The following is a 25,015-nucleotide window of genomic DNA, read 5'->3' on the forward strand; positions in this document are numbered from 1 at the left end:
TTGGCTGTGACGCTGTCTTTTTGAGGCATCCCTGCTGGAAGCTGTCCCCGGTCGTTAAAGGATCCATTTTTCTCTTTCAGACCAGCAAGACAATATGGCTGCTGCGACCGCGATTAAGCCCAGTGAATACCTCCAGCCAGCAGCGACGCCCGCGACTGAGGTACTGCCGCCTTTTCTCTCTTCCGGCAACCCCGCCACCTTGGTCTGTAACACCTGCGGGGGCGGGGAGGGGGTCAGGAATCCCTCGGGTGCATCTTTTCAATGAGTGTGAACGCAACACTCACATCAGATGCCGGAGGAACTCAGCAGGTCAGGCAGCATCTGTAGGGGGGGCCGAGACCCGTTATTAGGACTGGGGAGGGGTGGGGGAGAAGCTGGGATTAGTTGAGGGGGGAAGGAGGAACAGGAGGACAAGCTGACAGGTGAGACCAGGTGTGGGGGAAGGTGGGGGAGGGGTAGGAGGACAAGCTGACAGGTGACAGGTGAGACCAGGTGAGGGGGAAGGTGGGGGAGGGGGGAGGACAAGCTGACAGGTGACAGGTGAGACCAGGTGAGGGGGAAGGTGTGTGGGTGGGGGAGGGGGAGGAGGACTAGCTGACAGGTGACAAGTGAGGGGGAGGGTGGGTGGGGGAGGGGGAGGAGGACCAGGTGACAGGTGAGACCAGGTGAGGGGGAAGGTGGGTGGGTGGGGGAGGGGGGAGGACAAACTGACAGGTGACAGATGAGACCAGGTGCGGAGGAAGGTGGGTGGGTGGGGGAGGGGAGGAGGACAAGGTGACAGGTGAGACCAGGTGAGGGAGAAGGTGGGCGGGTGGGGGAGGGGGGATGAGGACAAGCTGACAGGTGAGACCGGGTGAGGGGGAAGGTGGGTGGGTAGGGGAAGGGGAGGGGACAAGCTGACAGGTGACAGGTGACACCAGGTGAGGGGGAAGGTGGGTGGGTGGGGGAGGGGAGGAGGACAAGGTGACAGGTGAGGGAGAAGGTGGGCTGGGGAGGAGGACAAGCTGACAGGTGAGAGGGAAGGTGGGTGGGGGTGGAAGGGAGAAGAATACAAGCTGACAGGTGACAGGTGAGGGGGGAAGATGGGTGGGTGGGAGAGGAGAGGAGGACACGGTGACAGGTGAGGGGGAAGGTGGGTAGGTGGGGAAGGAGGAGGGATATAAGCTGACAGGTGAGACCAGTTGAGGGGGAAGGTGGGTGGGTTGTGGATGAAGTAAGAAACTTGAAGGTGATAGTTGGAAAAGGTAAAGGGCTGGAGAAGAAGGAATCTGACAGGAGAGGAGAGTGGACCGTGGGAGAGGGGAACCAGGGGGAGGTGAGGGGAAGAGAAGGAGTGAGAGGGGAGCCGGAAGGGGGAATGTAATAGCTGAGAAAGGAGGGAAATCACTGGAAGTTAGAGAAATCGATGTTCACGCCATCCGACTCGAGTTAGAATGTGACCCTGCTCTCTGAGTGACTGGGAAACAGAGGCTCTTTGACAGGCACCTGGGATAGGAGGAAAATGGAGGGCTGTGCGGGGACGGAAGGGTTAGATTAGTCTTGGAGTGGGTTTAAAAAGTCGGCACAGCATTGCGGGCCAAAGGGCCTGTAGGCGTTCGATGGTCTCTGTTTTGGGTCGAAACCCTGAGTTCCTCCGGCCAATTGTGTGCCGCTCCTGGTTCCGGTGTCTGCCGTCTCTTGGGTCTCCTTGACATGAGGGTCCGGTCATTGTCGCGTGGCTGATTCTGGGAGTTTACAGACTCTCTCCCCGTTACCCTGCTGGCTTTTAGGCCAGCGATGAAGGTCCTCCGTCTCTGGTGGCATTCGGGGCTTCCTTCATTGTGTCAGCAGCTTCCTCTTGGGGTTTTCACTACGGACAATCATGCAAGTCCCGGGTGGAGACTCAGGAATACCCACGTACTCAGGATGTAGAAGGAGTCCTCATTGCTCTTTCCCTAACAATCCTGTTTGACTATCAAGGTTGTTGGCCCTGAGCCGAGCCCCCAAACCTGGAGGACCAGCGGACCACTCTCAGTCTGACCTCTACCCTTTGACCCTGTTTGGCACTGGGTGACCCGGCTCAAGGCCCTGACTCCAGCTAACGTAGCTCTCCGGGTCACTGAGGGACGCGAGCCTCCAAACCCTACGACAAGGTCATGGTCCTCCTGGAGGTTACTGGGAGTTTGCCTGCCCTGTTTCTTGCATGATGGCCATGACAATGTTTCTCAGATACTGAGGATGTAATGCTGAGGCTTTATAAGGCATTGGTCGGACTGCTCTTGTTTGGGCCCCCTTATCTAAGAAACTGGGGTGACGGGGTGGAGATCGGTCTCTATCAAAGGAGGTGTGAGATGCTCCTTCCCTCCGCTAGCCTGCAGGTCACCCTTGGGCAAGGTGTAGCACCTGCCTAGCCCCCCCGTCAGAGTCATGTGAAACAGTGAGATCAGGTGGTGGAGGGTCATATGAGCAGCCGGTGCAGATCACAAATCCTGGTTATGGCACAAGGCAGACGTTCTACGAAGAGTATTGATAATGGCCGGGGGTGACCTGTCTTGTGAAGACGCCGCCCCAGAAGAAGGCGATGGCAAACCACTTCTGTAGAAAGGCATGCCAGGAACAACCATGGTCAAAGACCGTGGATCGCCCAGGTCATGTGACCGCAGCATGGAATGATGATGTCATCCGCCATGGCTCACAATGAAGGAATGAATGTCCATGAATGGATGTACTGATGTACTGGCATCGGAGAGCATCCCGAGGAGGTTCACGGGAATAATTCTGGGAGTGAAAAGGCTAACCTATGAGGGAGTCTAGGACCACAGGGCACAGATAGAGTGGATGTGGAAAGGATGTTTCCTATGATGGGGGAGTCTAGGACCAGAGGACACAGATAGAGTGGATGTGGGGAGGATGTTTCCTATAGTGGGAGAGACTAGGACCAGAGGACACAGATAGAGTGGATGTGCAGAGGATGTTTCCTGTAGTTGGGGAGTCTAGGACCAGAGGGCACAGATAGAGTGGATGTGGAGAGGATATTTCCTATGGTGGGGGAGTCTAGGACCAGAGGGCACAGATAGAGTGGATGTGGGGAGGATGTTTCCTATAGTGGGAGAGACTAGGACCAGAGGACACAGATAGAGTGGATGTGGAGAGGATGTTTCCTGTAGTTGGGGAGTCTGGGACCAGAGGACACAGATAGAGTGGATGTGGAGAGGATGTTCCCTATAGTGGGGGAGTCTAGGACCAGAGGGCACAGATAGAGTGGATGTGGAGAGTATGTTTCCTATAGTGGGGGAGTCTAGGACCAGAGGACACAGATAGAGTGGATGTGGAGAGGATGTTTCCTGTAGTTGGGGAGTCTGGGACCAGAGGACACAGATAGAGTGGATGTGGAGAGGATGTTCCCTATAGTGGGGGAGTCTAGGACCAGAGGGCACAGATAGAGTGGATGTGGAGAGGAAGTTTCCTATAGTGGGGGAGTCTAGGACCAGAGGACACAGATAGAGTGGATGTGGAGAGGATGTTTCCTGTAGTTGGGGAGTCTGGGACCAGAGGACACAGATAGAGTGGATGTGGAGAGGATGTTCCCTATAGTGGGGGAGTCTAGGACCAGAGGGCACAGATAGAGTGGATGTGGAGAGTATGTTTCCTATAGTGGGGGAGTCTAGGACCAGAGGGCACAGATAGAGTGGATGTGGAGAGGATGTTTCCTATAGTGGGGGAGTCTAGAACCAGAGGACACAGATAGAGTGGATGTGGAGAGGATGTTTCCTATAGTGGGGGAGTCTAGGACCAGAGGACACAGATAGAGTGGATGTAGAGAGGATGTTTCCTATAGTGGGGGAGTCTAGGACCAGAGGACACAGATAGAGTGGATGTGGAGAGGATATTTCCTATAGTGGGGGAGTCTAGAACCAGAGGACACAGATAGAGTGGATGTGGAGAGGATGTTTCCTATAGTGGGGGAGTCTAGCCCCAGAGAACACAGATAGAGTGGATGTGGGGAGGATGGTTCCTATAGTGGGGGAGTCTAGGACCAGAGGACACAGATAGAGTGGATGTGGAGAGGATGTTTCCTATAGTGGGGGAGTCTAGGACCAGAGGACACAGATAGAGTGGATGTGGAGAGGATGTTTCCTGTAGTTGGGGAGTCTAGCCCCAGAGGACACAGATAGAGTGGATGTGGAGAGTATGTTTCCTGTAGTGGGGGAGTCTAGGACCAGAGGGCACAGATAGAGTGGATGTGGAGAGTATGTTTCCTATAGTGGGGGAATCTAGGACCAGAGGGCACAGATAGAGTGGATGTGGAGAGGATGTTTCCTATAGTGGGGGAGTCTAGGACCGGAGGACACAGATAGAGTGGATGTGGAGAGGATGTTTCCTATGGTGGGGGAGTCTAGGACCAGAGGACACAGACAGAGTGGATGTGGAGAGGATGTTTCCTATAGTGGGGGAGTCTAGGACCAGAGGGCACAGATAGAGTGGATGTGGAGAGGATGTTTCCTACAGTGGGGGAGTCTAGGACCAGAGGCACAGATAGAGTGGATGTGGGGAGGATGTTTCCTATAGTGGGGGAGTCTAGGACCGGAGGACACAGAAAGAGTGGATGTGGAGAGGATGTTTCCTATGGTGGGGGAGTCTAGGACCAGAGGACACAGACAGAGTGGATGTGGAGAGGATGTTTCCTATAGTGGGGGAGTCTAGGACCAGAGGACACAGATAGAGTGGATGTGGAGAGGATGTTTCCTATAGTGGGGGAGTCTAGCCCCAGAGGACACAGATAGAGTGGATGTGGAGAGGATGTTTCCTATAGTGGGGGAGTCTAGGACCAGAGGACACAGATAGAGTGGATGTAGAGAGGATGTTTCCTATAGTGAGGGGAGTCTAGGACCAGAGGACACAGATAGAGTGGATGTGGAGAGGATGTTTCCTATAGTGAGGGAGTCTAGGAACAGAGGACACAGATATAGTGGATGTGGAGAGGATGGTTCCTATAGTGGGGGAGTCTAGGACCAGAGGACACAGATAGAGTGGATGTGGAGAGGATGTTTCCTATAGTGGGGGAGTCTAGCCCCAGAGGACACAGATAGAGTGGATGTGGGGAGGATGGTTCCTATAGTGGGGGAGTCTAGCCCCAGAGGACACAGATAGAGTGGATGTGGGGAGGATGTTTCCTATAGTGGGGGAGTCTAGGACCAGAGGACACAGATAGAGTGGATGTGGAGAGGATGTTTCCTATAGTGGGGGAGTCTAGGACCAGAGGACACAGATAGAGTGGATGTGGAGAGGATGTTTCCTGTAGTTGGGGAGTCTAGCCCCAGAGGACACAGATAGAGTGGATGTGGAGAGTATGTTTCCTATAGTGGGGGAGTCTAGGACCAGAGGGCACAGATAGAGTGGATGTGGAGAGGATGTTTCCTATAGTGGGGGAGTCTAGGACCAGAGGGCACAGATAGAGTGGATGTGGAGAGGATGTTTCCTATAGTGGGGGAGTCTAGGACCGGAGGACACAGATAGAGTGGATGTGGAGAGGATGTTTCCTATAGTGGGGGAGTCTAGGACCAGAGGACACAGATAGAGTGGATGTGGAGAGGATGTTTCCTGTAGTTGGGGAGTCTAGCCCCAGAGGACACAGATAGAGTGGATGTGGAGAGGATGTTTCCTATAGTGGGGGAGTCTAGCCCCAGAGGACACAGATAGAGTGGATGTGGGGAGGATGGTTCCTATAGTGGGGGAGTCTAGCCCCAGAGGACACAGATAGAGTGGATGTGGGGAGGATGTTTCCTATAGTGGGGGAGTCTAGGACCAGAGGACTCAGATAGAGTGGATGTGGAGAGGATGTTTCCTGTAGTTGGGGAGTCTAGCCCCAGAGGACACAGATAGAGTGGATGTGGAGAGTATGTTTCCTATAGTGGGGGAGTCTAGGACCAGAGGGCACAGATAGAGTGGATGTGGAGAGTATGTTTCCTATAGTGGGGGAGTCTAGGACCAGAGGGCACAGATAGAGTGGATGTGGAGAGGATGTTTCCTATAGTGGGGGAGTCTAGGACCGGAGGACACAGATAGAGTGGATGTGGAGAGGATGTTTCCTATGGTGGGGGAGTCTAGGACCAGAGGACACAGACAGAGTGGATGTGGAGAGGATGTTTCCTATAGTGGGGGAGTCTAGGACCAGAGGGCACAGATAGAGTGGATGTGGAGAGGATGTTTCCTATAGTGGGGGAGTCTAGGACCAGAGGACACAGATAGAGTGGATGTTGAGAGGATGTTTCCATAGTGAGGGGAGTCTAGGCCGCCCACGTTCCCTGTCCCTAGACAGGGGGCATAACGTCAGAATAGAGGAATGTCCACTTAGAACAGCGATAAGACCACAAGACGTAGGAGGCAGAATTAGGCCATTTGGCCCATCAAGTCTACTCCTCCATTCCATCATGGCTGATTTCAAAGTTGAAAGTAAATCGATCTTCAAAGTACATACGTGCCATGAGGAGGAATTTCTTTCGCCAGAGTCTGGTGAATCTGTGGAATTCACTGCGGCAGTCGGCTGTGGAGGCCGAGCCATCGGGTGTATTTCAAGCGGCGGATGATCGGTCCTTGATTAGTCAGGGCGTCAGAGGAGAACGGGGCTGAGAGGGTTAACAAGTCAGCCATGATGGATCAGCAGAGGAGACTCCCCGGGGCTAAATGGTCTCATTTTTCTCCGGCGTCCCGCGGTCCTCGAGGTAAGGGTTGACTCTGCTTCGGAGCGTTCCCGCTGACGTTTCTGTTCTCTGTTTTTGTTTTGGTCGCCGCTGCAGGAACCCCAGCCCTCGCCCCTGGCTCTGCTGGCCGCCACCTGCAGCAAGATCGGCCCCCCGGCCACTGACACCAGCTCCTCGCCCTCCCCGGTGGCTGTCCAGGTGGTGGCTAAGAAGCTGCCACTGTTGAAGCCCGCCCCACCCCCCAACGGGCAGAACGGCGCCAACCTCAGCTTCATCACCGCCAACGGGAAGGTCTTCCAGATCCAGGGCCCGCAGGCGGGCAGCGCCGCCATCAGCACCTCCGCCTCGGGCCAGCTGGTGCTGGCCATCCAGAACCAGCCGGCGGCGGGCAAGGCCTCGCGGCCGGGCCTGCAGTACCAGGTGGTCCCTCAGGTTCAAGCCCTGGCGGGCCAGTCCCTCCAGATCGCCAACGTCCAGCCCGGCATGGCCGGCCAGATCCAGCTCATCCCGGGCCCCAGCCAGGCCTTTGTCACCGCCGCGCCGGTGGTCAGCGCCGCCAAGGCGGTGCAGGTGAAATCGGCCGCCTCCCTCCCGGTCCAGGTGCAGAGGGTCGGCGGGGCGGCACTGCAGACCCCGGGCAACGTGATCAAGCTGGCGGGCGGGGGCAACGTAGCCCTCTCCCTGCCCGTCGGCAGCTTGGTGGGGGACGGGGGCGCGGTGCAGCTGGCCGGGGACGCGGGGGGCCTGGCCAAGGCCGGCAAGCGGCTGCGGAGGAAGTCGGCCGGGGGCCCCGCCTCCTCTCCCTCCTCGTCGGCCGAGGCGGTCACCCTGGTGGAGGCCGCGCCGGGCGGCATCCTGCAGACGGGGGCCAACATGGTACTGCTGCAGAGCGCTGGCTCTGGCGTCCTGCAGGTGGTGCAGCAGCGGCCGGAGCCTGCCGCGCCCGCCATCCCCCAGCAGGCCATCCGCGTGGTGCAGGCGGCCTCCATGAGCGGACACACCCTCCCCACCGTCCCGCAGAAGCCCCAGCAGCCGCCGCCGCCGCAGGCCCCGACGGCCTTCCAGGCCCAGCCCGGCGAGGCCGCCCCCGTCATCATCCGGGCCCAGCCCGTCTCCTCCTCGGCCCAGCTGAGCTGGCAGGCCCTGCCCGTGAAGAGCGCTGCCGCCCTGCAGCCGGCCCCCAGCCCCTCGGGGGCCGGCGGCCTGCCCCGCATCGCCCCGGCCGGGGGCGGGAAGAGATCGGCGGCCGGCTCCAGCATCCGGAAGGGGAACGCCCTGCCCAGGATCGCCCCGGCCGGGGGGCCGATCAACCTGAACGCCACGCAGTTTGCCTCCGGCCACTCGATACAGACCATCAACATCAACGGGCTCCAGGTGCCTGGCGTCCCAGTGACCGTCACCAACGCTGCAGGTGAGAGACGTCCCGCCCGTGGGCTCTTCCCACCGTGGCCGAGCGACCTGGGGCGCAGGTGGGGGCAGGTTGAGGGGTAACTTAGAACTGCGTACAGCACAGAAGCAGGCCGTTGCTTCGGGTTTGAAATTCAAAGTACACAAACAACCCTGAGATTCATTTTCTTACAGGCATTCACGGTAAGGTCATGACAGCTCAGGTACAAGCACTTCAAAAAAACCCCTGTGCCGAGCGATTAATCTGCCTGCTCCCACCTGGACCATACCCCTCCCATCCAGAACACCCCCTCCAAGTTTCACTGTCCGAGAACGTATGCAATGTACAACCTCAAATTCTTGTTATTCGCAGACGGCCATGGAAATAGAAGAGTGCCCCAAAGAGCAACAGTTTAAAAAAACACATTAGAACTCAAGCACCCCACCCCCCCCCGCCCCATGCAGGGCGTCAACAGAGCCACGACCTTCCCCCTCCCCTGCACTTATTTCAGCAAAATAAAAAGCATCAGCACCCTCCACTCGCCAAGCAAGCAACTGCAAAGCCCCCAGGAAAGGCGGTGATCTGCAGTCCAACAACCCCTAATTGCTCACCCGATAGTTCGACACCAACGTCTTGTTCAACTTTAACCTTCCTTCCCCGGTAAGACCGTAAGATATAGGAGCAGAAGTAGGCCATTCGGCCTATCGAGTCTGCTCCGCCATTCAATCACGGGCCGATCCGTTTCTCTCAGTCACCCCCACTCCCCATTACCCTTTGATGCTCCAGCTAATCAAGAGCCTATCTATCTCTGCCTTAAATGCACCCAGTGACTTGGACTCCACAGCCGCTCGTGGCAACGAATTCCACAGATTTACCGCCCTCTGACTAAAGTAACCTCTCCACATCTCTGTTCTGAATGGGCGTCCTTCAATCCTGAAGTCGTGCCCTCTTGTCCTAGACTCCCCTACCATGGGAAATAACTGTAGAACCAAGAAGTACAACAGAGTCAGTGAGAGTGGTTTATTATTGTCACGTGGACCAAGGAGCAGCAAAAAAGCTTGTCCTGCATACTGTTGGTACAGATGAACTACTACACTGGGTATTGAGCTGGAGCAAAGTAAACCAATAGCAATGCAAAATAAAGCGTAGCAGCTCACAAGGAAGTGAAGGGCAGGTGAGCGACTAAGTGCAAGATCACAACGAGGTAGGTGGTGAGGCCAAGAGTCTGTCTTATCGTACTGGAGGTCCGTTCAGGAGTCTGATAACAGCAGAGTAGGTGCTGTCCTCAGGCCTGGTGGTACCTGTCCTTGCCTTCAGGCTGTTGTCTCCTCTGCCTGATTGTGGGGTGGGGTGGGGGGGTGGAGCAGGGGTGATAGAGAGAATGTCCGTGGTGATGATGCTGGCTGTTTCACTGAAGCGGTGGGCGGTGTAGACAGAGTCCGCAGAGAGGAGCCTGGTTCCTATGATGTGCTGATCTGTCTGAAGTCCACAGGCATTTAACCCTCTGCACCTTTCCTCTCTCAGCACCCACGGGGAGCAGAATGAAAGCCATTTGGCCGATCGACATCATGGCTGATTCATTTTCCCTCTCAGCCCCAGTCTCCTGCCTTCTCCCAGTATCCCTTCATGCCCTGACCAATCAAGAATCTATCAATCTCTGCCTTAAATATACATAAAGACTTGGCCTCCTGTGGCAGAGAACTCCACAGATTTACCACCCGCTGGTTAAAGAAATCCCTCCTCATCCCTGTTCTAAAAGGACGCTCCTCTATTCTGAGGCTGCTTTTTTGTTAGTAATAGATTTACAGATTTGGATTTCTAATAATCCGAGGGCCAGGGTTCTTGGTCTGTAGTGTAGGTATTTTTTTATACACTTTTCGATTAAAGTTTTTATTTCTTAATGACTGTGTCCGTTTTTCTTTAATTTCTAGCTTTATTCTTACTTTCTCTGCTTTTGAAGGTAATTAAGTAGAAGATTCGGGGCTTAATTTTGTTTTTGTATTTGGTTCTTTTCGTCTCTTTACATTTCAAGATGGCGTTTATGCCTTACTTCCCCTACGCTGTTTTTTCTATATAGTTGAGTCATTTTCTTATTGTTTCGATTTGAAAAGTACTAACAATATTAAATTGTCGCTTGTTTATTTAAAAAAGAATACGAGCAAGATGATATTTTGTCCTATGCTTTCAATAAGTGTAGCTTTCATTTATTTAGATTAAATTTTTTTTTGGGTGGCTTTTCTTCATATAAATATAGGTCTTAGACACTCCCACCATAGGAAACATCCTCTCCACCTCCACTCTATCACGGCCTTCCACCGTTCGATCGATTTCAATCAGTTCACCCCTCATTCTTTTGAATTCTAGTGAATACAGGCCCAGAGCCATCAGACGTTCTTCAGATGACAACCCATTCAATCCTGGAATCATTTTCATGAACCTCCTTTGATCCCTCTCCAATGCCAGCCCATCCTTTCTAAGATAAGGGGCCCAAAACTGCACACAGTACTACAGCTGAGGCCTCCCCAGTGCTTTTATAAAGTCTCAACATTGCTTTTATATTCTAGTCCAATGTCTTTTAAACGCGAGAGGTTCTACAGGTGCTGGAAATCCAGAGCAACACTCCCACAAAAAGCCGTAGGAACTCAGCGTCAGGCAGCATGTATGGAAATGAATAAACAGTCCTTCAAGATGCTTCAAACTGCCTTTACCCCTACGGGAATTAGAGGCTTTTCAAATGAGGAGCCATTGATGACACTGGACTTTTACTTGCTATAATTTAGAAAAATGAGGGGAGGATCACATTGAAACCAATCGAATCTTGAAAGGCTTAGATAGAGTGGATGTGGAGAGGATGTTTCCTATAGTAAGGGAGTCTACGACCAGAGGACAGAGATAGAGTGGACGTGGAGAGGATGTTTCCTATAGTGGGGGAGCCTAGGACCAGAGGACACAGATAGAGTGGATGTGGAGAGGATGTTTCCTATAGTGAGGGAGTCTACGACCAGAGGACACAGATAGAGTGGACGTGGAGAGGATGTGTCCTATAGTGGGGGAGTCTAGGACCAGAGGGCACAGATAGAGTGGATGTGGAGAGGATGTTTCCTGTAGTGGGGAGAGTCTAGGACCAAAGGGCACAGATAGAGTGGATGTGGAGAGGATGTTTCCTACAGTGGGGGAGTCTAGGACCAGAGGACACAGATAGAGTGGATGTGGAGAGGATGTTTCCTATAGTGAGGGAGTCTATGACCAGAGGACACAGATAGAGTGGACGTGGAGAGGATGTGTCCTATAGTGGGGGAGTCTAGGACCAGAGGGCACAGATAGAGTGGATGTGGAGAGGATGTTTCCTATACTGGGGGAGTCTAGGACCAGAGGACACAGATAGAGTGGATGTGGAGAGGATGTTTCCTATACTGGGGGAGTCTAGGACCAGAGGACACAGATAGAGTGGATGTGGAGAGGATGTTTCCTATAGTGGGGGAGTCTAGGACCAGAGGACACAGATAGAGTGGATGTGGAGAGGATGTTTCCTACAGTGGGGGAGTCTAGGACCAGAGGACACAGATAGAGTGGATGTGGAGAGGATGTTTCCTATACTGGGGGAGTCTAGGACCAGAGGACACAGATAGAGTGGATGTGGAGAGGATGTTTCCTACAGTGGGGGAGTCTAGGACCAGAGGACACAGATAGAGTGGATGTGGAGAGGATGTTTCCTACAGTGGGGGAGTCTAGGACCAGAGGACACAGATAGAGTGGATGTGGAGAGGATGTTTCCTATACTGGGGGAGTCTAGGACCAGAGGACACAGATAGAGTGGATGTGGAGAGGATGTTTCCTACAGTGGGGGAGTCTAGGACCAGAGGACACAGATAGAGTGGATGTGGAGAGGATGTTTCCTATACTGGGGGAGTCTAGGACCAGAGGACACAGATAGAGTGGATGTGGAGAGGATGTTTCCTACAGTGGGGGAGTCTAGGACCAGAGGACACAGATAGAGTGGATGTGGAGAGGATGTTTCCTATACTGGGGGAGTCTAGGACCAGAGGACACAGATAGAGTGGATGTGGAGAGGATGTTTCCTACAGTGGGGGAGTCTAGGACCAGAGGACACAGATAGAGTGGATGTGGAGAGGATGTTTCCTACAGTGGGGGAGTCTAGGACCAGAGGACACAGATAAAGTGGATGTGGAGAGGATCTTTCCTACAGTGGAGGAGTCTAGGACCAGAGGACACAGATAGAGTGGATGTGGAGAGGATGTTTCCTATACTGGGGGAGTCTAGGACCAGAGGACACAGATAGAGTGGATGTGGAGAGGATGTTTCCTACAGTGGGGGAGTCTAGGACCAGAGAACACAGATAGAGTGGATGTGGAGAGGATGTTTCCTGCAGTGGGGGAGTCTAGCACCAGAGAACACAGATAGAGTGGATGTGGAGAGGATGTTTCCTACAGTGGGGGAGTCTAGGACCAGAGGACACAGATAGAGTGGATGTGGAGAGGATGTTTCCTATACTGGGGGAGTCTAGGACCAGAGGACACAGATAGAGTGGATGTGGAGAGGATGTTTCCTACAGTGGGGGAGTCTAGGACCAGAGGACACAGATAGAGTGGATGTGGAGAGGATCTTTCCTACAGTGGGGGAGTCTAGGACCAGAGGACACAGATAGAGTGGATGTGGAGAGGATCTTTCCTACAGTGGAGGAGTCTAGGACCAGAGGACACAGATAGAGTGGATGTGGAGAGGATGTTTCCTATAGTGGGGGAGTCTAGGACCAGAGGGCACGATTTTGAATAGAGCAGGGGTTCCCAACCATTTTTGTGCCATTACCCGAATGGTCTATAGACCCCAGGTTGGGAACTTCTGGAATAGAGGGGCATGCACTTAAAACGGAGGAGGGGAGGAACTTCTTTAGCCAGAGGGTGGTGAATCTGTGGAATTTGTTGCCGCCGTACAGGTCCTTGGGCGTAGGCATATTTTAAGGCAGAGGTTGATAAATTCTTGATTAGTCAGGGCATGAAGGGATACAGGGAGAAGGCAGGAGTTCGGGGCTGAGAGGAAAAGTGGATCAGAATGATGAATGGGGGAGCAGACTCGATGGGTTGAATGGCCTAATTCTGCTCCAATGTCTCATAGTCTCCGACAGCTTATTTTCCACAAGCATCATCTATGTATAAAACTCACCCCTCAATTTGCCTTTAAATTTCCCCCCTCACACCTCGGACCTCGGCCCTCTTGTAGTCTGTCCTGTCCTGGGGGAAAAATACATTCTTATCTATCCGATACGTGATCTAGTAATTTTACCAAAATACGTTTATTATCAAAGTACGTATGCTATGTACAAGCTGGAGATTTTTTTTGTGCAGACAGCCATAAAACAGAGTCCCAGTAGAACCCATTTTTAAAAAAAAGACCGTCAAACATCCATTGTGCAGAAAAAGACAAGTCGTGTGAACAATAAAGTAAGCAAATAACATTCAGAATTGAATTTCACAAAAGTGAGTCGAAAACCAAACTTCATCCAAGATTTCCAGTACACAAGGGTAAAGGGGAACGAAATAATTGTTACTCCAGATCCGATCCAGCATAACAAAAAACACAATAAGATAAAGAACGCAATAATTTTAGAAACAGTAAGTATAAATACTTAAGATTGGTTATGGACACAGATTGATTGTATGGACATAAAGTGACGCTGGGCACAGGAGTGTCTGTACATGAGGTGACTCTGACAGGAAATGATAAAGTAGTGGTGGTTGGGGGGGTGTGGAGGGGTGGGTCGATGGGTGATTGGGGGTGTGGAGGGGTGGGTCAGTGGGTGATTGGGGGTGTGGAGGGGTGGGTCAGTGGGTGATTGGGGGTGTGGAGGGGTGGGTCAGTGGGTGATTGGAGGTGTGGAGGGGTGGGTCAGTGGGTGATTGGGGGTGTGGAGGGGTGGGTCAGTGGGTGATTGGGGGTGTGGAGGGCGGGTCGGTGGGTGATTGGGGGTGTAGAGGGGTGGGTCAGTGAGTGATTGGGGGTGGGGAGGGGTGGGTCAGTGGGTGATTGGGGGTGTGGAGGGATGGGTCAGTGGGTGATTGGGGGTGAGGAGGGGTGGGTCAGTGGGTGATTGGGGGTGTGGAGGGGTGGGTCAGTGGGTGTTTGGGGGTGTGGAGGGGCGGGTCGGTGGGTGATTGGGGGTGAGGAGGGATGGGTCTGTGGGTGATGGGGGGTGTGGAGGGGTGGGTCGGTGGGTGATCGGAGGTGTGGAGGGGTGGGTCGGTGGGTGATCGGGGGTGTGGAGGGGTGGATCAGTGGGTGATTGGGGATGTGGAGGGGTGGGTCGGTGGGTGATTAGGGGTGTGGAGGGGTGGGTGATTGGGGGTGTGGAGGGGTGGGTCAGCGGGTGATTGGGGGTGTGGAGGGGTGGGTCGGTGGGTGATTGGTGGTGTGGAGGGGTGGGTCGGTGGGTGATTGGGGGTGTGGAGGGGTGGGTCGGTGGGTGATTGGGGGTGTGGAGGGGTGGGTCGGTGGGTGATTGGGGTTGTGGAGGGGGTGGGTCGGTGGGTGATTGGGGTTGTGGAGGGGGTGGGTCGGTGGGTGATTGGGGTGTGTGGAGGGGTGGGTCGGTGGGTGATTGGGGGTGCGGAGGGGTGGGTCGGTGGGTGATTGGGGGTGCGGAGGGGTGGGTCGGTGGGTGATTGGGGGTGCGGAGGGGTGGGTCGGTGGGTGATTGGGGGTGCGGAGGGGTGGGTCGGTGGGTGATTGGAGGTGTGGAGGGGTGGGTCAGTGGGTGATTGGGGGTGTGGAGGTGTGGGTCAGTGGGTGATTGGGGGTGTGGAGGGCGGGTCGGTGGGTGATTGGGGGTGTAGAGGGGTGGGTCAGTGAGTGATTGGGGGTGTGGAGGGGTGGGTCAGTGGGTGATTGGGGGTGTGGAGGGATGGGTCAGTGGGTGATTGGGGGTGAGGAGGGGTGGGTCAGTGGGTGATTGGGGGTGTGGAGGGGTGGGTCAGTGGGTGTTTGGGGGTGTGGAGGGGCGGGTCGGTGGGTGATTGGGGGTGAGGAGGGATGGGTCAGTGGGTGATTGGGGGTGTGGAGGGGTGGGTCGGTGGGTGATCGGAGGTGTGGAGGGGTGGGTCGGTGGGTGATCGGGGGTGTGGAGGGGTGGATCAGTGGGTGATTGGGGATGTGGAGGGGTGGGTCGGTGGGTGATTAGGGGTGTGGAGGGGTGGGTGATTGGGGGTGTGGAGGGGTGGGTCAGCGGGTGATTGGGGGTGTGGAGGGGTGGGTCGGTGGGTGATTGGTGGTGTGGAGGGGTGGGTCGGTGGGTGATTGGGGGTGTGGAGGGGTGGGTCGGTGGGTGATTGGGGGTGTGGAGGGGTGGGTCGGTGGGTGATTGGGGTTGTGGAGGGGGTGGGTCGGTGGGTGATTGGGGTTGTGGAGGGGGTGGGTCGGTGGGTGATTGGGGTGTGTGGAGGGGTGGGTCGGTGGGTGATTGGGGGTGCGGAGGGGTGGGTCGGTGGGTGATTGGGGGTGCGGAGGGGTGGGTCGGTGGGTGATTGGGGGTGCGGAGGGGTGGGTCGGTGGGTGATTGGGGGTGCGGAGGGGTGGGTCGGTGGGTGATTGCGGGTGCGGAGGGGTGGGTCGGTGGGTGATTGGGGGTGCGGAGGGGTGGGTCGGTGGGTGATTGGGGGTGTGGAGGGTTGGGTCGGTGGGTGATTGGGGGTGCGGAGGGGTGGGTCGGTGGGTGATTGGGGGTGTGGAGGGGTGGGTCGGTGGGTGATTGGGGGTGCGGAGGTGTGGGTCAGTGGGTGATTGGTGGTGCGGAGGGGTGGGTCAGTGGGTGATTGGGGGTGCGGAGGGGTGGGTCGGTGGGTGATTGGGGGTGCGGAGGGTTGGGTCGGTGGGTGATTGGGGGTGCGGAGGGGTGGGTCGGTGGGTGATTGGGGGTGTGGAGGGGTGGGTCGGTGGGTGATTGGGGGTGCGGAGGGGTGGGTCGGTGGGTGATTGGGGGTGTGGAGGGGTGGGTCGGTGGGTGATTGGGGGTGCGGAGGTGTGGGTCAGTGGGTGATTGGTGGTGCGGAGGGGTGGGTCAGTGGGTGATTGGGGGTGCGGAGGGGTAGGTCAGAGGGTGATTGGGGGTGTGGAGGGGTGGGTCAGTGGGTGATCGGGGGTGTGTGGAGAGGTGGGTCGGTCGGTGGTTGGGGGTGTGGAGGGGTGGGTCAGTGTGTGGGAGTGTTGATCAGACTCACTGCTTGGGGAAAGTCACTGTTTTTGAGTCTGGTGGTCCTGGCCTGGATGCTATGTCACCTCCTCCCTGACGGGAGTGGGACAGACAGTCTGTGAGCAGGGTGGGTGGGATCCTTCAGGATGTTACTGGCCCCTTTCTGTGTCTATGTCCTTAACAGTGGGTCGTCTGGTGACGGTGATGCGTTGGACAGTTTTGACTCCCCGTTGTCGAGCCTTCCTGCCCACTGCAGTGCAGTTTCCATAGCAACCAGTGATCCAACTTGTTAGGACCTCTCACTAGGTCGATAGATAAATACTTTATTAATTCCCAAAGGAAATTGCAGTGCCACAGTAGCGTTGCAAGTGCACAGATATACAAATATTAGAAGGGATGAAAGAAAGAATAAAGTTAAGTTACCTCAAACAGTCTGACAGGAGGCGGGGAGGGGTCATCACTTCCCTGGCTACAGGTTGACTCATTATGGAGCCTAATGGCCGAGGGTAAGAATGACCTCGAATAGCACCCTTTGGAGCAGTACAGTTGTCACTAAGAACATAAAAAAAATAAGAAATAGGAGCAGGAGTCGGCCATCTGGCTCGTCGAGCTTGCTTCCCCATTCAATAATATCATGGCTGATCTGGCCATTGGCTCATCTCCACCTACCTGCCTTATTCCCACAACCCGTAATTCCCCTACTCTGCAAAAATCTATCCAACCTTCTCTTAAATACATTTCCAAGGTTTCAAAGGTACAATTTAATGTCAGAGAAATGTATACAATATACATCCTGAAATGCTTTTTCTTCGCAATCATCCACAAAAATAGAGGAGTGCTCCAAAGAATGAACGACAGTTAAATGTTAGAACCCCAAAGTCACCCCCCAGCTCCCCTCCCTCCTGCACGTAAGTGGCAGCGAGCAACGATCCCCCTCCCCCCACCAGCAAAAAAAGCATCAGCACCCGCCAACGAGCACTCAAACGTGAGCAAAACAGCAGCAAAGATACAGAAGTAGTGAGGTCGGAGATGGTATTAAACAGGAAATTAGAAATGTGTGCAATAAAGGAACAGCAGTTATAATGGGTGACTTCAATCTACATGTAGACTGGGTGAACCAAATTGGTAAAGGTGCTGAGGAAGAGGATTTCTTGGAATGTATGCAGGATGGTTTTTTGAACCAACATGTCGAGGAACCGACTAGAGAGCAGGCTATTCTGGACTGGGTTTTGAGCAATGAGGAAGGGTTAATTAGCGATCTTGTCGTGAGAGGCCCCTTGGGTAAGAGTGACCATAATATGGTGGAATTCTTCATTAACATGGAGAGTGACGTAGTTAATTCAGAAACAAAGGTTCTGAACTTAAAGAGGGGTAACTTTGAAGGTATGAGACGTGAATTAGCTAAGATAGACTGGCAAATGACACTTCAAGGATTGACGGTGGATATGCAATGGCAGGCATTTAAAGGTTGCATGGATGAACTACAACAATTGTTCATCCCAGTTTGGCAAAAGAATAAATCAAGGAAGGTAGTGCACCCGTGGCTGACAAGAGAAATTAGGGATAGTATCAATTCCAAAGAAGTAGCATACAAATTAGCCAGAGAAAGTGGCTCACCTGAGGACTGGGAGAAATTCAGAGTTCAGCAGAGGAGGACAAAGGGCTTAATTAGGAAGGGGAAAAAAGATTATGAGAGAAAACTGGCAGAGAACATAAAAACGGACTGTAAAAGCTTTTTATAGATATGTAAAAAGGAAAAGACTGATAAAGACAAATGTAGGTCCCCTGCAAACAGAAACAGGTGAATTGATTATGGGGAGCAAGGTCATGGCAGACCAATTGAATAATTACTTTGGTTCTGTCTTCACTAAGGAGGACATAAATAATCTTCCAGAAATAGTAAGGGACAGAGGGTCCAGTGAGATGGAGGAACTGAGCGAAATACATGTCAGTAGGGAAGTGGTGTTAGGTAAATTGAAGGGATTGAAGGCAGATAAATCCCCAGGGCCAGATGGTCTGCATCCCAGAGTGCTTAAGGAAGTGGCCCAAGAAATAGTGGATGCATTAGTGATAATTTTTCAAAACTCGTTAGATTCTGGACTAGTTCCTGAGGATTGGAGGGTGGCTAATGTAACCCCACTTTTTAAAAAAGGAGGGAGAGAGAAACCGGGGAATTATAGGCCGGTTAGCCTAACGTCAGTGGTGGGGAAACTGCTGGAGTCAGTTATCAAGGATGTGATAACAGCACATTTGGAAAGCGGTGAAATGATCGGACAAAGTCAGCATGGATTTGTGAAAGGAAAATCATGTCTGACGAATCTCATAGAATTTTTTGAGGATGTAACTAGTAGAGTGGATAGGGGAGAACCAGTGGATGTGGTATATTTGGATTTTCAAAAGGCTTTTGACAAGGTCCCACACAGGAGATTAGTGTGCAAACTTAAAGCACACGGTATTGGGGGTAAGGTATTGGTGTGGGTGGAGAATTGGTTAGCAGACAGGAAGCAAAGAGTGGGAATAAACGGGACCTTTTCAGAATGGCAGGCGGTGACTAGTGGGGTACCGCAAGGCTCAGTGCTGGGACCCCAGTTGTTTACAATATATATTAATGACTTGGATGAGGGAATTAAATGCAGCATCTCCAAGTTTGCGGATGACACAAAGCTGGGTGGCAGTGTTAGCAGTGAGGAGGATGCTAAGAGGATGCAGGGTGACTTGGATAGGTTGGGTGAGTGGGCAAACTCATGGCAGATGCAATTTAATGTGGATAAATGTGAAGTTATCCACTTTGGTGGCAAAAATAGGAAAACAGATTATTATCTGAATGGTGGCCGATTAGGAAAAGGGGAGGTGCAACGAGACCTGGGTGTCATTATACACCAGTCATTGAAAGTGGGCATGCAGATACAGCAGGCGGTGAAAAAGGCGAACGGTATGCTGGCATTTATAGCGAGAGGATTCGAGTACAGGAGCAGGGAGGTACTACTGCAGTTGTACAAGGCCTTGGTGAGACCACACCTGGAGTATTGTGTGCAGTTTTGGTCTCCTAATCTGAGGAAAGACATCTTTGCCATAGAGGGAGTACAAAGAAGGTTCACCAGATTGATTCCTGGGATGGCAGGTCTTTCATATGAAGAAAGACTGGATGAACTGGGCTTGTACTCGTTGGAATTTAGAAGATTGAGGGGGGATCTGATTGAAACGTATAAGATCCTAAAGGGATTGGACAGGCTAGATGCGGGAAGATTGTTCCCGATGTTGGGGAGGTCTAGAACGAGGGGTCACAGTTTGAGGATAGAGGGGAAGCCTTTTAGGACCGAGGTTAGGAAAAACTTCTTCACACAGAGAGTGGTGAATCTGTGGAATTCTCTGCCACAGCAAACTGTTGAGGCCAGTTCATTGGCTGTGTTTAAAAGGAAGTTAGATATGGCCCTTGTGGCTACAGGGGTCAGGGGGTATGGAGGGAAGGCTGGGTTCTGAGTTGGATGATCAGCCATGATCATAATAAATGGCGGTGCAGGCTCGAAGGGCCGAATGGCCTACTCCTGCACCTATTTTCTATGTTTCTATGTTTCTATGTTACGCCAAAGACTTCACGTTCCACCCGGTATTCAACATACCACAGGCTCTCTCTCTCTCCCTAATAAGGGAGAAAGAGATGTCTCCATTTCACAGCGAGCAGGGAGACATAACAAACAACTCGCTGGTTTACGATGTTAGAAGTCCATTAAATTGCTTTTTTTTCCGAGCTCTGTGCCCAAAGATCTGGGCACACAGCTGTAGGTATTCTGTAGCCTGCACTGTTTACTTGGGCAGAGAATTCCACAGATTAACCATTCTCTCGGAAAAGCAGTTCCTCCTCTCCATTCTAAACGTACTTCCCCGAATCTTGAGGCTATGTCCCCTAGTTCTAGTCTCACCTCCCAGTGGAAACAACTTTCCTACCTTTCATAATTGTATATGTTTCTATAAGAGCTCCTCTCATCATTCTGAATTCCAGCAAATACAGTCCCAGGCGACTCAATCTTTCCTCATAGTCTAAACCCCCTCATTGAGGGAATTAAATGCAGCATCTCCAAGTTTGCGGAAGACGCGAAGCTGGGTGGCAGTGTTAGCTGTGAGGAGGATGCTAAGAGGTGACTTGGATAGGTGAGGTGAGTGGGCAAATTCATGGCAGATGCAATTTAATGTGGATAAATGTGAGGTTATCCACTTTGGTGGCAAGAACAGGAAAACAGATTATTATCTGAATGGTGGCCGATTAGGAAAAGGGGAGGCGCAACGAGACCTGGGTGTCATTATACACCAGTCATTGAAAGTGGGCATGCAGGTACAGCAGGCGGTGAAAAAGGCGAATGGTATGCTGGCATTCATAGCAAGAGGATTCGAGTACAGGAGCAGGGAGGTACTACTGCAGTTGTACAAGGCCTTGGTGAGACCACACCTGGAGTATTGTGTGCAGTTTTGGTCCCCTAATCCGAGGAAAGACATTCTTGCCATAGAGGGAGTACAAAGAAGGTTCACCAGATTGATTCCTGGGATGGCAGGACTTTCATATGAAGAAAGACTGGATCGACTAGGCTTATACTCGCTGGAATTTAGAAGATTGAGGGGGGATCTTATTGAAATGTATAAAATTCTAAAGGGACAGGCTAGATGCAGGAAGATTGTCCCCAATGTTAGGGAAGTCCAGAGCGAGGGGTCACTGTTTAAGGATAAAGGGGAAGCCTTTTAGGACCGAGATTAGGAAAAACTTTTTCACACAGAGAGTGGTGAATCTGTGGAATTCTCTGCCACAGGAAACAGTTGAGGCCAGTTCATTGGCTATATTTAAGAGGGAGTTAGATGTGGCCCTTGTGACTAGAGGGATCAGGGGGTATGGAGGGAAGGCTGGTACAGGGTTCTGAGTTGGATGATCAGCCATGATCGTACTGAATGGTGCTGCAGGCTGGAGGGGCCGAATGGCCTACTCCTGCACCTATTTTCTATGTTTCTATGTCTCTGGAATCAACCTGGTGAACCTCCTCTGCACTGCCTCCAAAGCCAGTATATCCTTCCTCAAGTACGGAGACCAGAACTGCACGCAGTACTCCAGGTGCGGCCTCACCAGTACTCTGTATAGTTGCAGCATGACCTCCCTGCTCTTGAGTTCAATCCCTCCAGCAGCGAAGGCCAACTTTCCATTTGCCGCCTTGATCGCCTGCTGCTTGCAGTTAGCTGCACTTCTGCGATCTGTAGAATGACGTGCGTGCAGACGTGCAAAGAGCAGCCCTCTTCAGCCTCCCCAGAAAGTGGAGACGTTGGTGGGTTTTTGTGATGAAGTGGTCCATGTTCTAGGACTCTTGAGTGCGTTGTGGACCACCGTTTCCACTGCTGTGCTGCTGACGTAAAGGGGGCTGTGAGCTCTCCTGACCATCTCCTTTGCTCCTTTGTCTTGTTGGCCTTGGACAGGCACGGAAAGTTACAGGGTCACACAGCGCTACAGCACAGGCCCTGAGACAGCGAGGAGCGTACCGAGGAGGGGGACGCATGCACGGAATGCTGGTGGGACTCGGGCAGTATCCGTGGCAGTGAATGAACAGTCAACGTTTCGGGCCGAGACCCTTCTTCAGGACTGGAGAGGAAAAGGGGGAGCCGGGGAGGAGAAGGAGGCTAGCTGGAGGGTGATAGGTGAAGCCAGGTGGGTGGGAAAGGTCAAGGGCTGGAGAAGAGAGAAACGGATAAAGGGAGGAGGGTGGACCATAGGAGAAAGGGGAGGGGGGGTGATAGGCAGGTGAGAATAAGGCCAGAGTGGTGAATAGCAGAGGGGAGGGAGAGGAGGAATTTTTTTTTTACCGGAAGGAGAATTCGATGTTCATGCCATCAGGTTGGAGGCTACCCAGATGGAATATGAGTTGTCGCTCCTGAGCCTGAGGGAAGGAAGGCTGGTTCCCGTGATGTTCTGAGCTGTTGCCCACAGCTGTCTGTCGTCTCTTGCGGTCTCGGGGACCGAATACGGGGGCGGGAGGACGTGAGCGGCCGGCTGTGGTGAGGCACCGGAGCACGATACAGACCCTTCGGCCCACAATGTCGTGCCGACTGCAAGACCAACCTAACCCTTCCTTCCCACGTAGCCACTGTGCTTCAGAACAAGCTAATTCTCACTTCCTTGGTGTATACACCTCACTCGTCGCACTTGTGTTAGTGCTTTTCTGAGGTGTTATATTCCATCTGGGCAGCCTCCAACCTTCTGGTTAAAAAAAAAATCCCTGCTCTCCCCCTCTTCTATTCCCCACTCTGGCCTTTTATATATCTCTCCACACCTTTCTCCCATGGTCCACTCTCCTCTCCTATCAGATTCCTTCCTCTCCGGCCCTTTCCCACCCACCTTGCTTCACCTATCACCTTATAGCCAGTCCTCCTTCCCCTCCACTCCACCTTTTTATTCTGGTATCCCTCCCAGCCGTGAGGAAGGGTCTCAGCCCGAAACGCCGGCCGTTTATTCATTTCCGCAGATGCTGCCCGACCTGCCGAGTTCCGCCAGCGTTTTGCGTGGGTCCCCTCTGTGGACTCACTGTTTCAAGGGTCAGTGGTGCGGTGCTCTGTGACTCTGTAAGTTCCCTTTCCAAGAGCGTGCCTGCACCATCTTTCAGGACCTAAGGTAATGGATGAACTGAAGGAAATTTATATTAGGCAGGAAATGGTGTTGGATAGACTGTTGGGTCTGAAGGCCAATAAGTCCCCGGGACCTGATGGTCTGCATCCCAGGGTACTTAAGGAGGTCGCTTTAGAAATCGTGGACGCATTGGTAATCATTTTCCAATGTTCTATAGATTCAGGATCAGTTCCTGTGGATTGGAGGGTGACTAATGTCCCTCTCTTCAAGAAGGGAGAGAGAGAGAGAAAACAGGGAATTATAGACAGGTTAGCCTGATGTCGGTGGTGGGAAAGATGCTGGAGTCAATTATAAAAGATGAAATAACGACACATCTGGATAGCAGTAACAGGATAGGTTGGAGTCAGCATGGATTTACGAAGGGGAAATCGTGCTTGATTAATCTTCTGGAATTTTTTGAGGATGTAACTATGAAAATGGACAAGGGAGAGCCAGTGGATGTAGTGTCCATGGACTTTCAGAAAGCCTTTGATAAAGTCCCACATAGGAGATTAGTGGGCAAAATTAGGGCACATGGTATTGGGGGCAGAGTACTGAGTTGGATTGAAAATTGGCTGGCTGCAGAAAACACAGTGTAGCAATTAATGGGTCCTTTTCAGAATGGCAGGTGGTGACCAGTGGGGTACCGCAGGGTTCAGTGCTGGGACCGCAGCTGTTTACAATATATATTAATGATTTAGATGAGGGAATTAAAAGTAACATTAGCAAATTTGCCGATGACACAAAGCTGGGTGGCAGTGTGAAATGTGAGGAGGATGTTATGAGAATGCAGGGTGACTTGGACAGGCTGGGTGAGTGGGCAAATGCATGGCAGATGCAGTTTAATGTGGATAAATGTGAGGTTATCCACTTTGGTGGTAAGAATAGGAAGGCAGATTATAATCTAAATGGAGTCAAGTTAGGAAAAGGGGAAGCACAAAGAGATCTAGGGTTCTTATACATCAGTCACTGAAAGCAAGCATGCAAGATGCTGGCCTTCATAACAAGGGGAATTGAGTATAAGAGCAAAGAGGTCCTTCTGCAGTTGTACAGGGCCCTGGTGAGACCACACCTGGAGTACTGTGTGCAGTTTTGGTCTCCAAATTTGAGGAAGAACATTCTTGCTATTGAGGGAGTGCAGCGTAGGTTCACAAGGTTAATTCCCGGGATGGCGGGACTGTCATATGTTGAAAGATTGGAGCGACTGGGCTTGTATACTCTGAAATTTAGAAGGCTGAGAGGGGATCTGATTGAAACATATAAGATTATTAAGGGATTGGACATGCTGGAGGCAGGAAGCATGTTCCCGCTGATGGGTGAGTCCAGAACCAGAGGCCACAGTTTAAGAATAAGGGGTAGGCCATTTAGAACGGAGTTGAGGAAAAACTTTTTCACCCAGAGAGTGGTGGATATATGGAATGCTCTGGAAGGCTGTGGAGGCCAATTCTCTGGATGCTTTCAAGAAAGAGATGGATAGAGCTCTTAAAGATAGCGGAGTGAAGGGATATGGGGAGAAGGCAGGAACTGGGTACTGATTGTGAATGATCAGCCATGATCACAGTGAATGGCGGTGCTGGCTCGAAGGGCTGAATGGCCTACTCCTGCACCTATTGTCTATTGTCTATTGACAAAGCTGAGGGAGGGAGTGCCCGGGAAGAACAAAGCCGGGACCCTGAGCCGGCCGAGGGGTGGGAGGGAAATGGTGCTGAGAGAGAGCTGGTCGAACTGTGCGTCAGAGTTATCGTGGAGGGGTTTGTTTTTTTTTCTTCACAGCTCGGGGAGTCAAAGTTCAGAGTTCAGTCACGGCGTCCTTCCTTTCCCGTGCGTGTGCGCAGTTTCTTCCGGGCGCTCTGCTTTCCCCTCGCGGTCCAGAAGCCAATTGGTCATTGTGAATTGTCCTGCGATTAGGGTTAAATCGGAAGGGGTGGCCGGGCAGCATAGTCTTATTTACAGGGAGCCTGGACCCACCGGAGAAACAGAGGGGGGTGGTAGGCAGGTGAGAAGAGGTGAAAGACCAGAGTGGGGAATAGAAGGGGAGAGGGAGAGGAGGGTGTTGTTTTTAAACCGGAAGGAGAATTCGATGTTCGTGCCATCAGGCTGGAGGCTACCCAGAT

The 25,015-nt window shown here is 52.7% G+C and overlaps 1 protein-coding gene across 1 annotated transcript in view; it reads left to right on the forward strand.

Annotated features, from left to right (window-relative positions):
* Window positions 1-25,015, forward strand: part of sp2 (sp2 transcription factor) — a 106,513-nt gene that overhangs the window by 54,460 nt on the left and 27,038 nt on the right. The window contains exons 2-3 of the mRNA XM_063036928.1: window positions 81-160; window positions 6,777-8,091. Coding sequence (XP_062892998.1) covers window positions 81-160; window positions 6,777-8,091 — 1,395 coding nt within the window. The remainder of the gene's footprint in view (window positions 1-80; window positions 161-6,776; window positions 8,092-25,015) is intronic.

Source organism: Mobula hypostoma, chromosome X1, assembly GCF_963921235.1.
Source record: "Mobula hypostoma chromosome X1, sMobHyp1.1, whole genome shotgun sequence".
NCBI lineage: Eukaryota > Metazoa > Chordata > Chondrichthyes > Myliobatiformes > Myliobatidae > Mobula > Mobula hypostoma.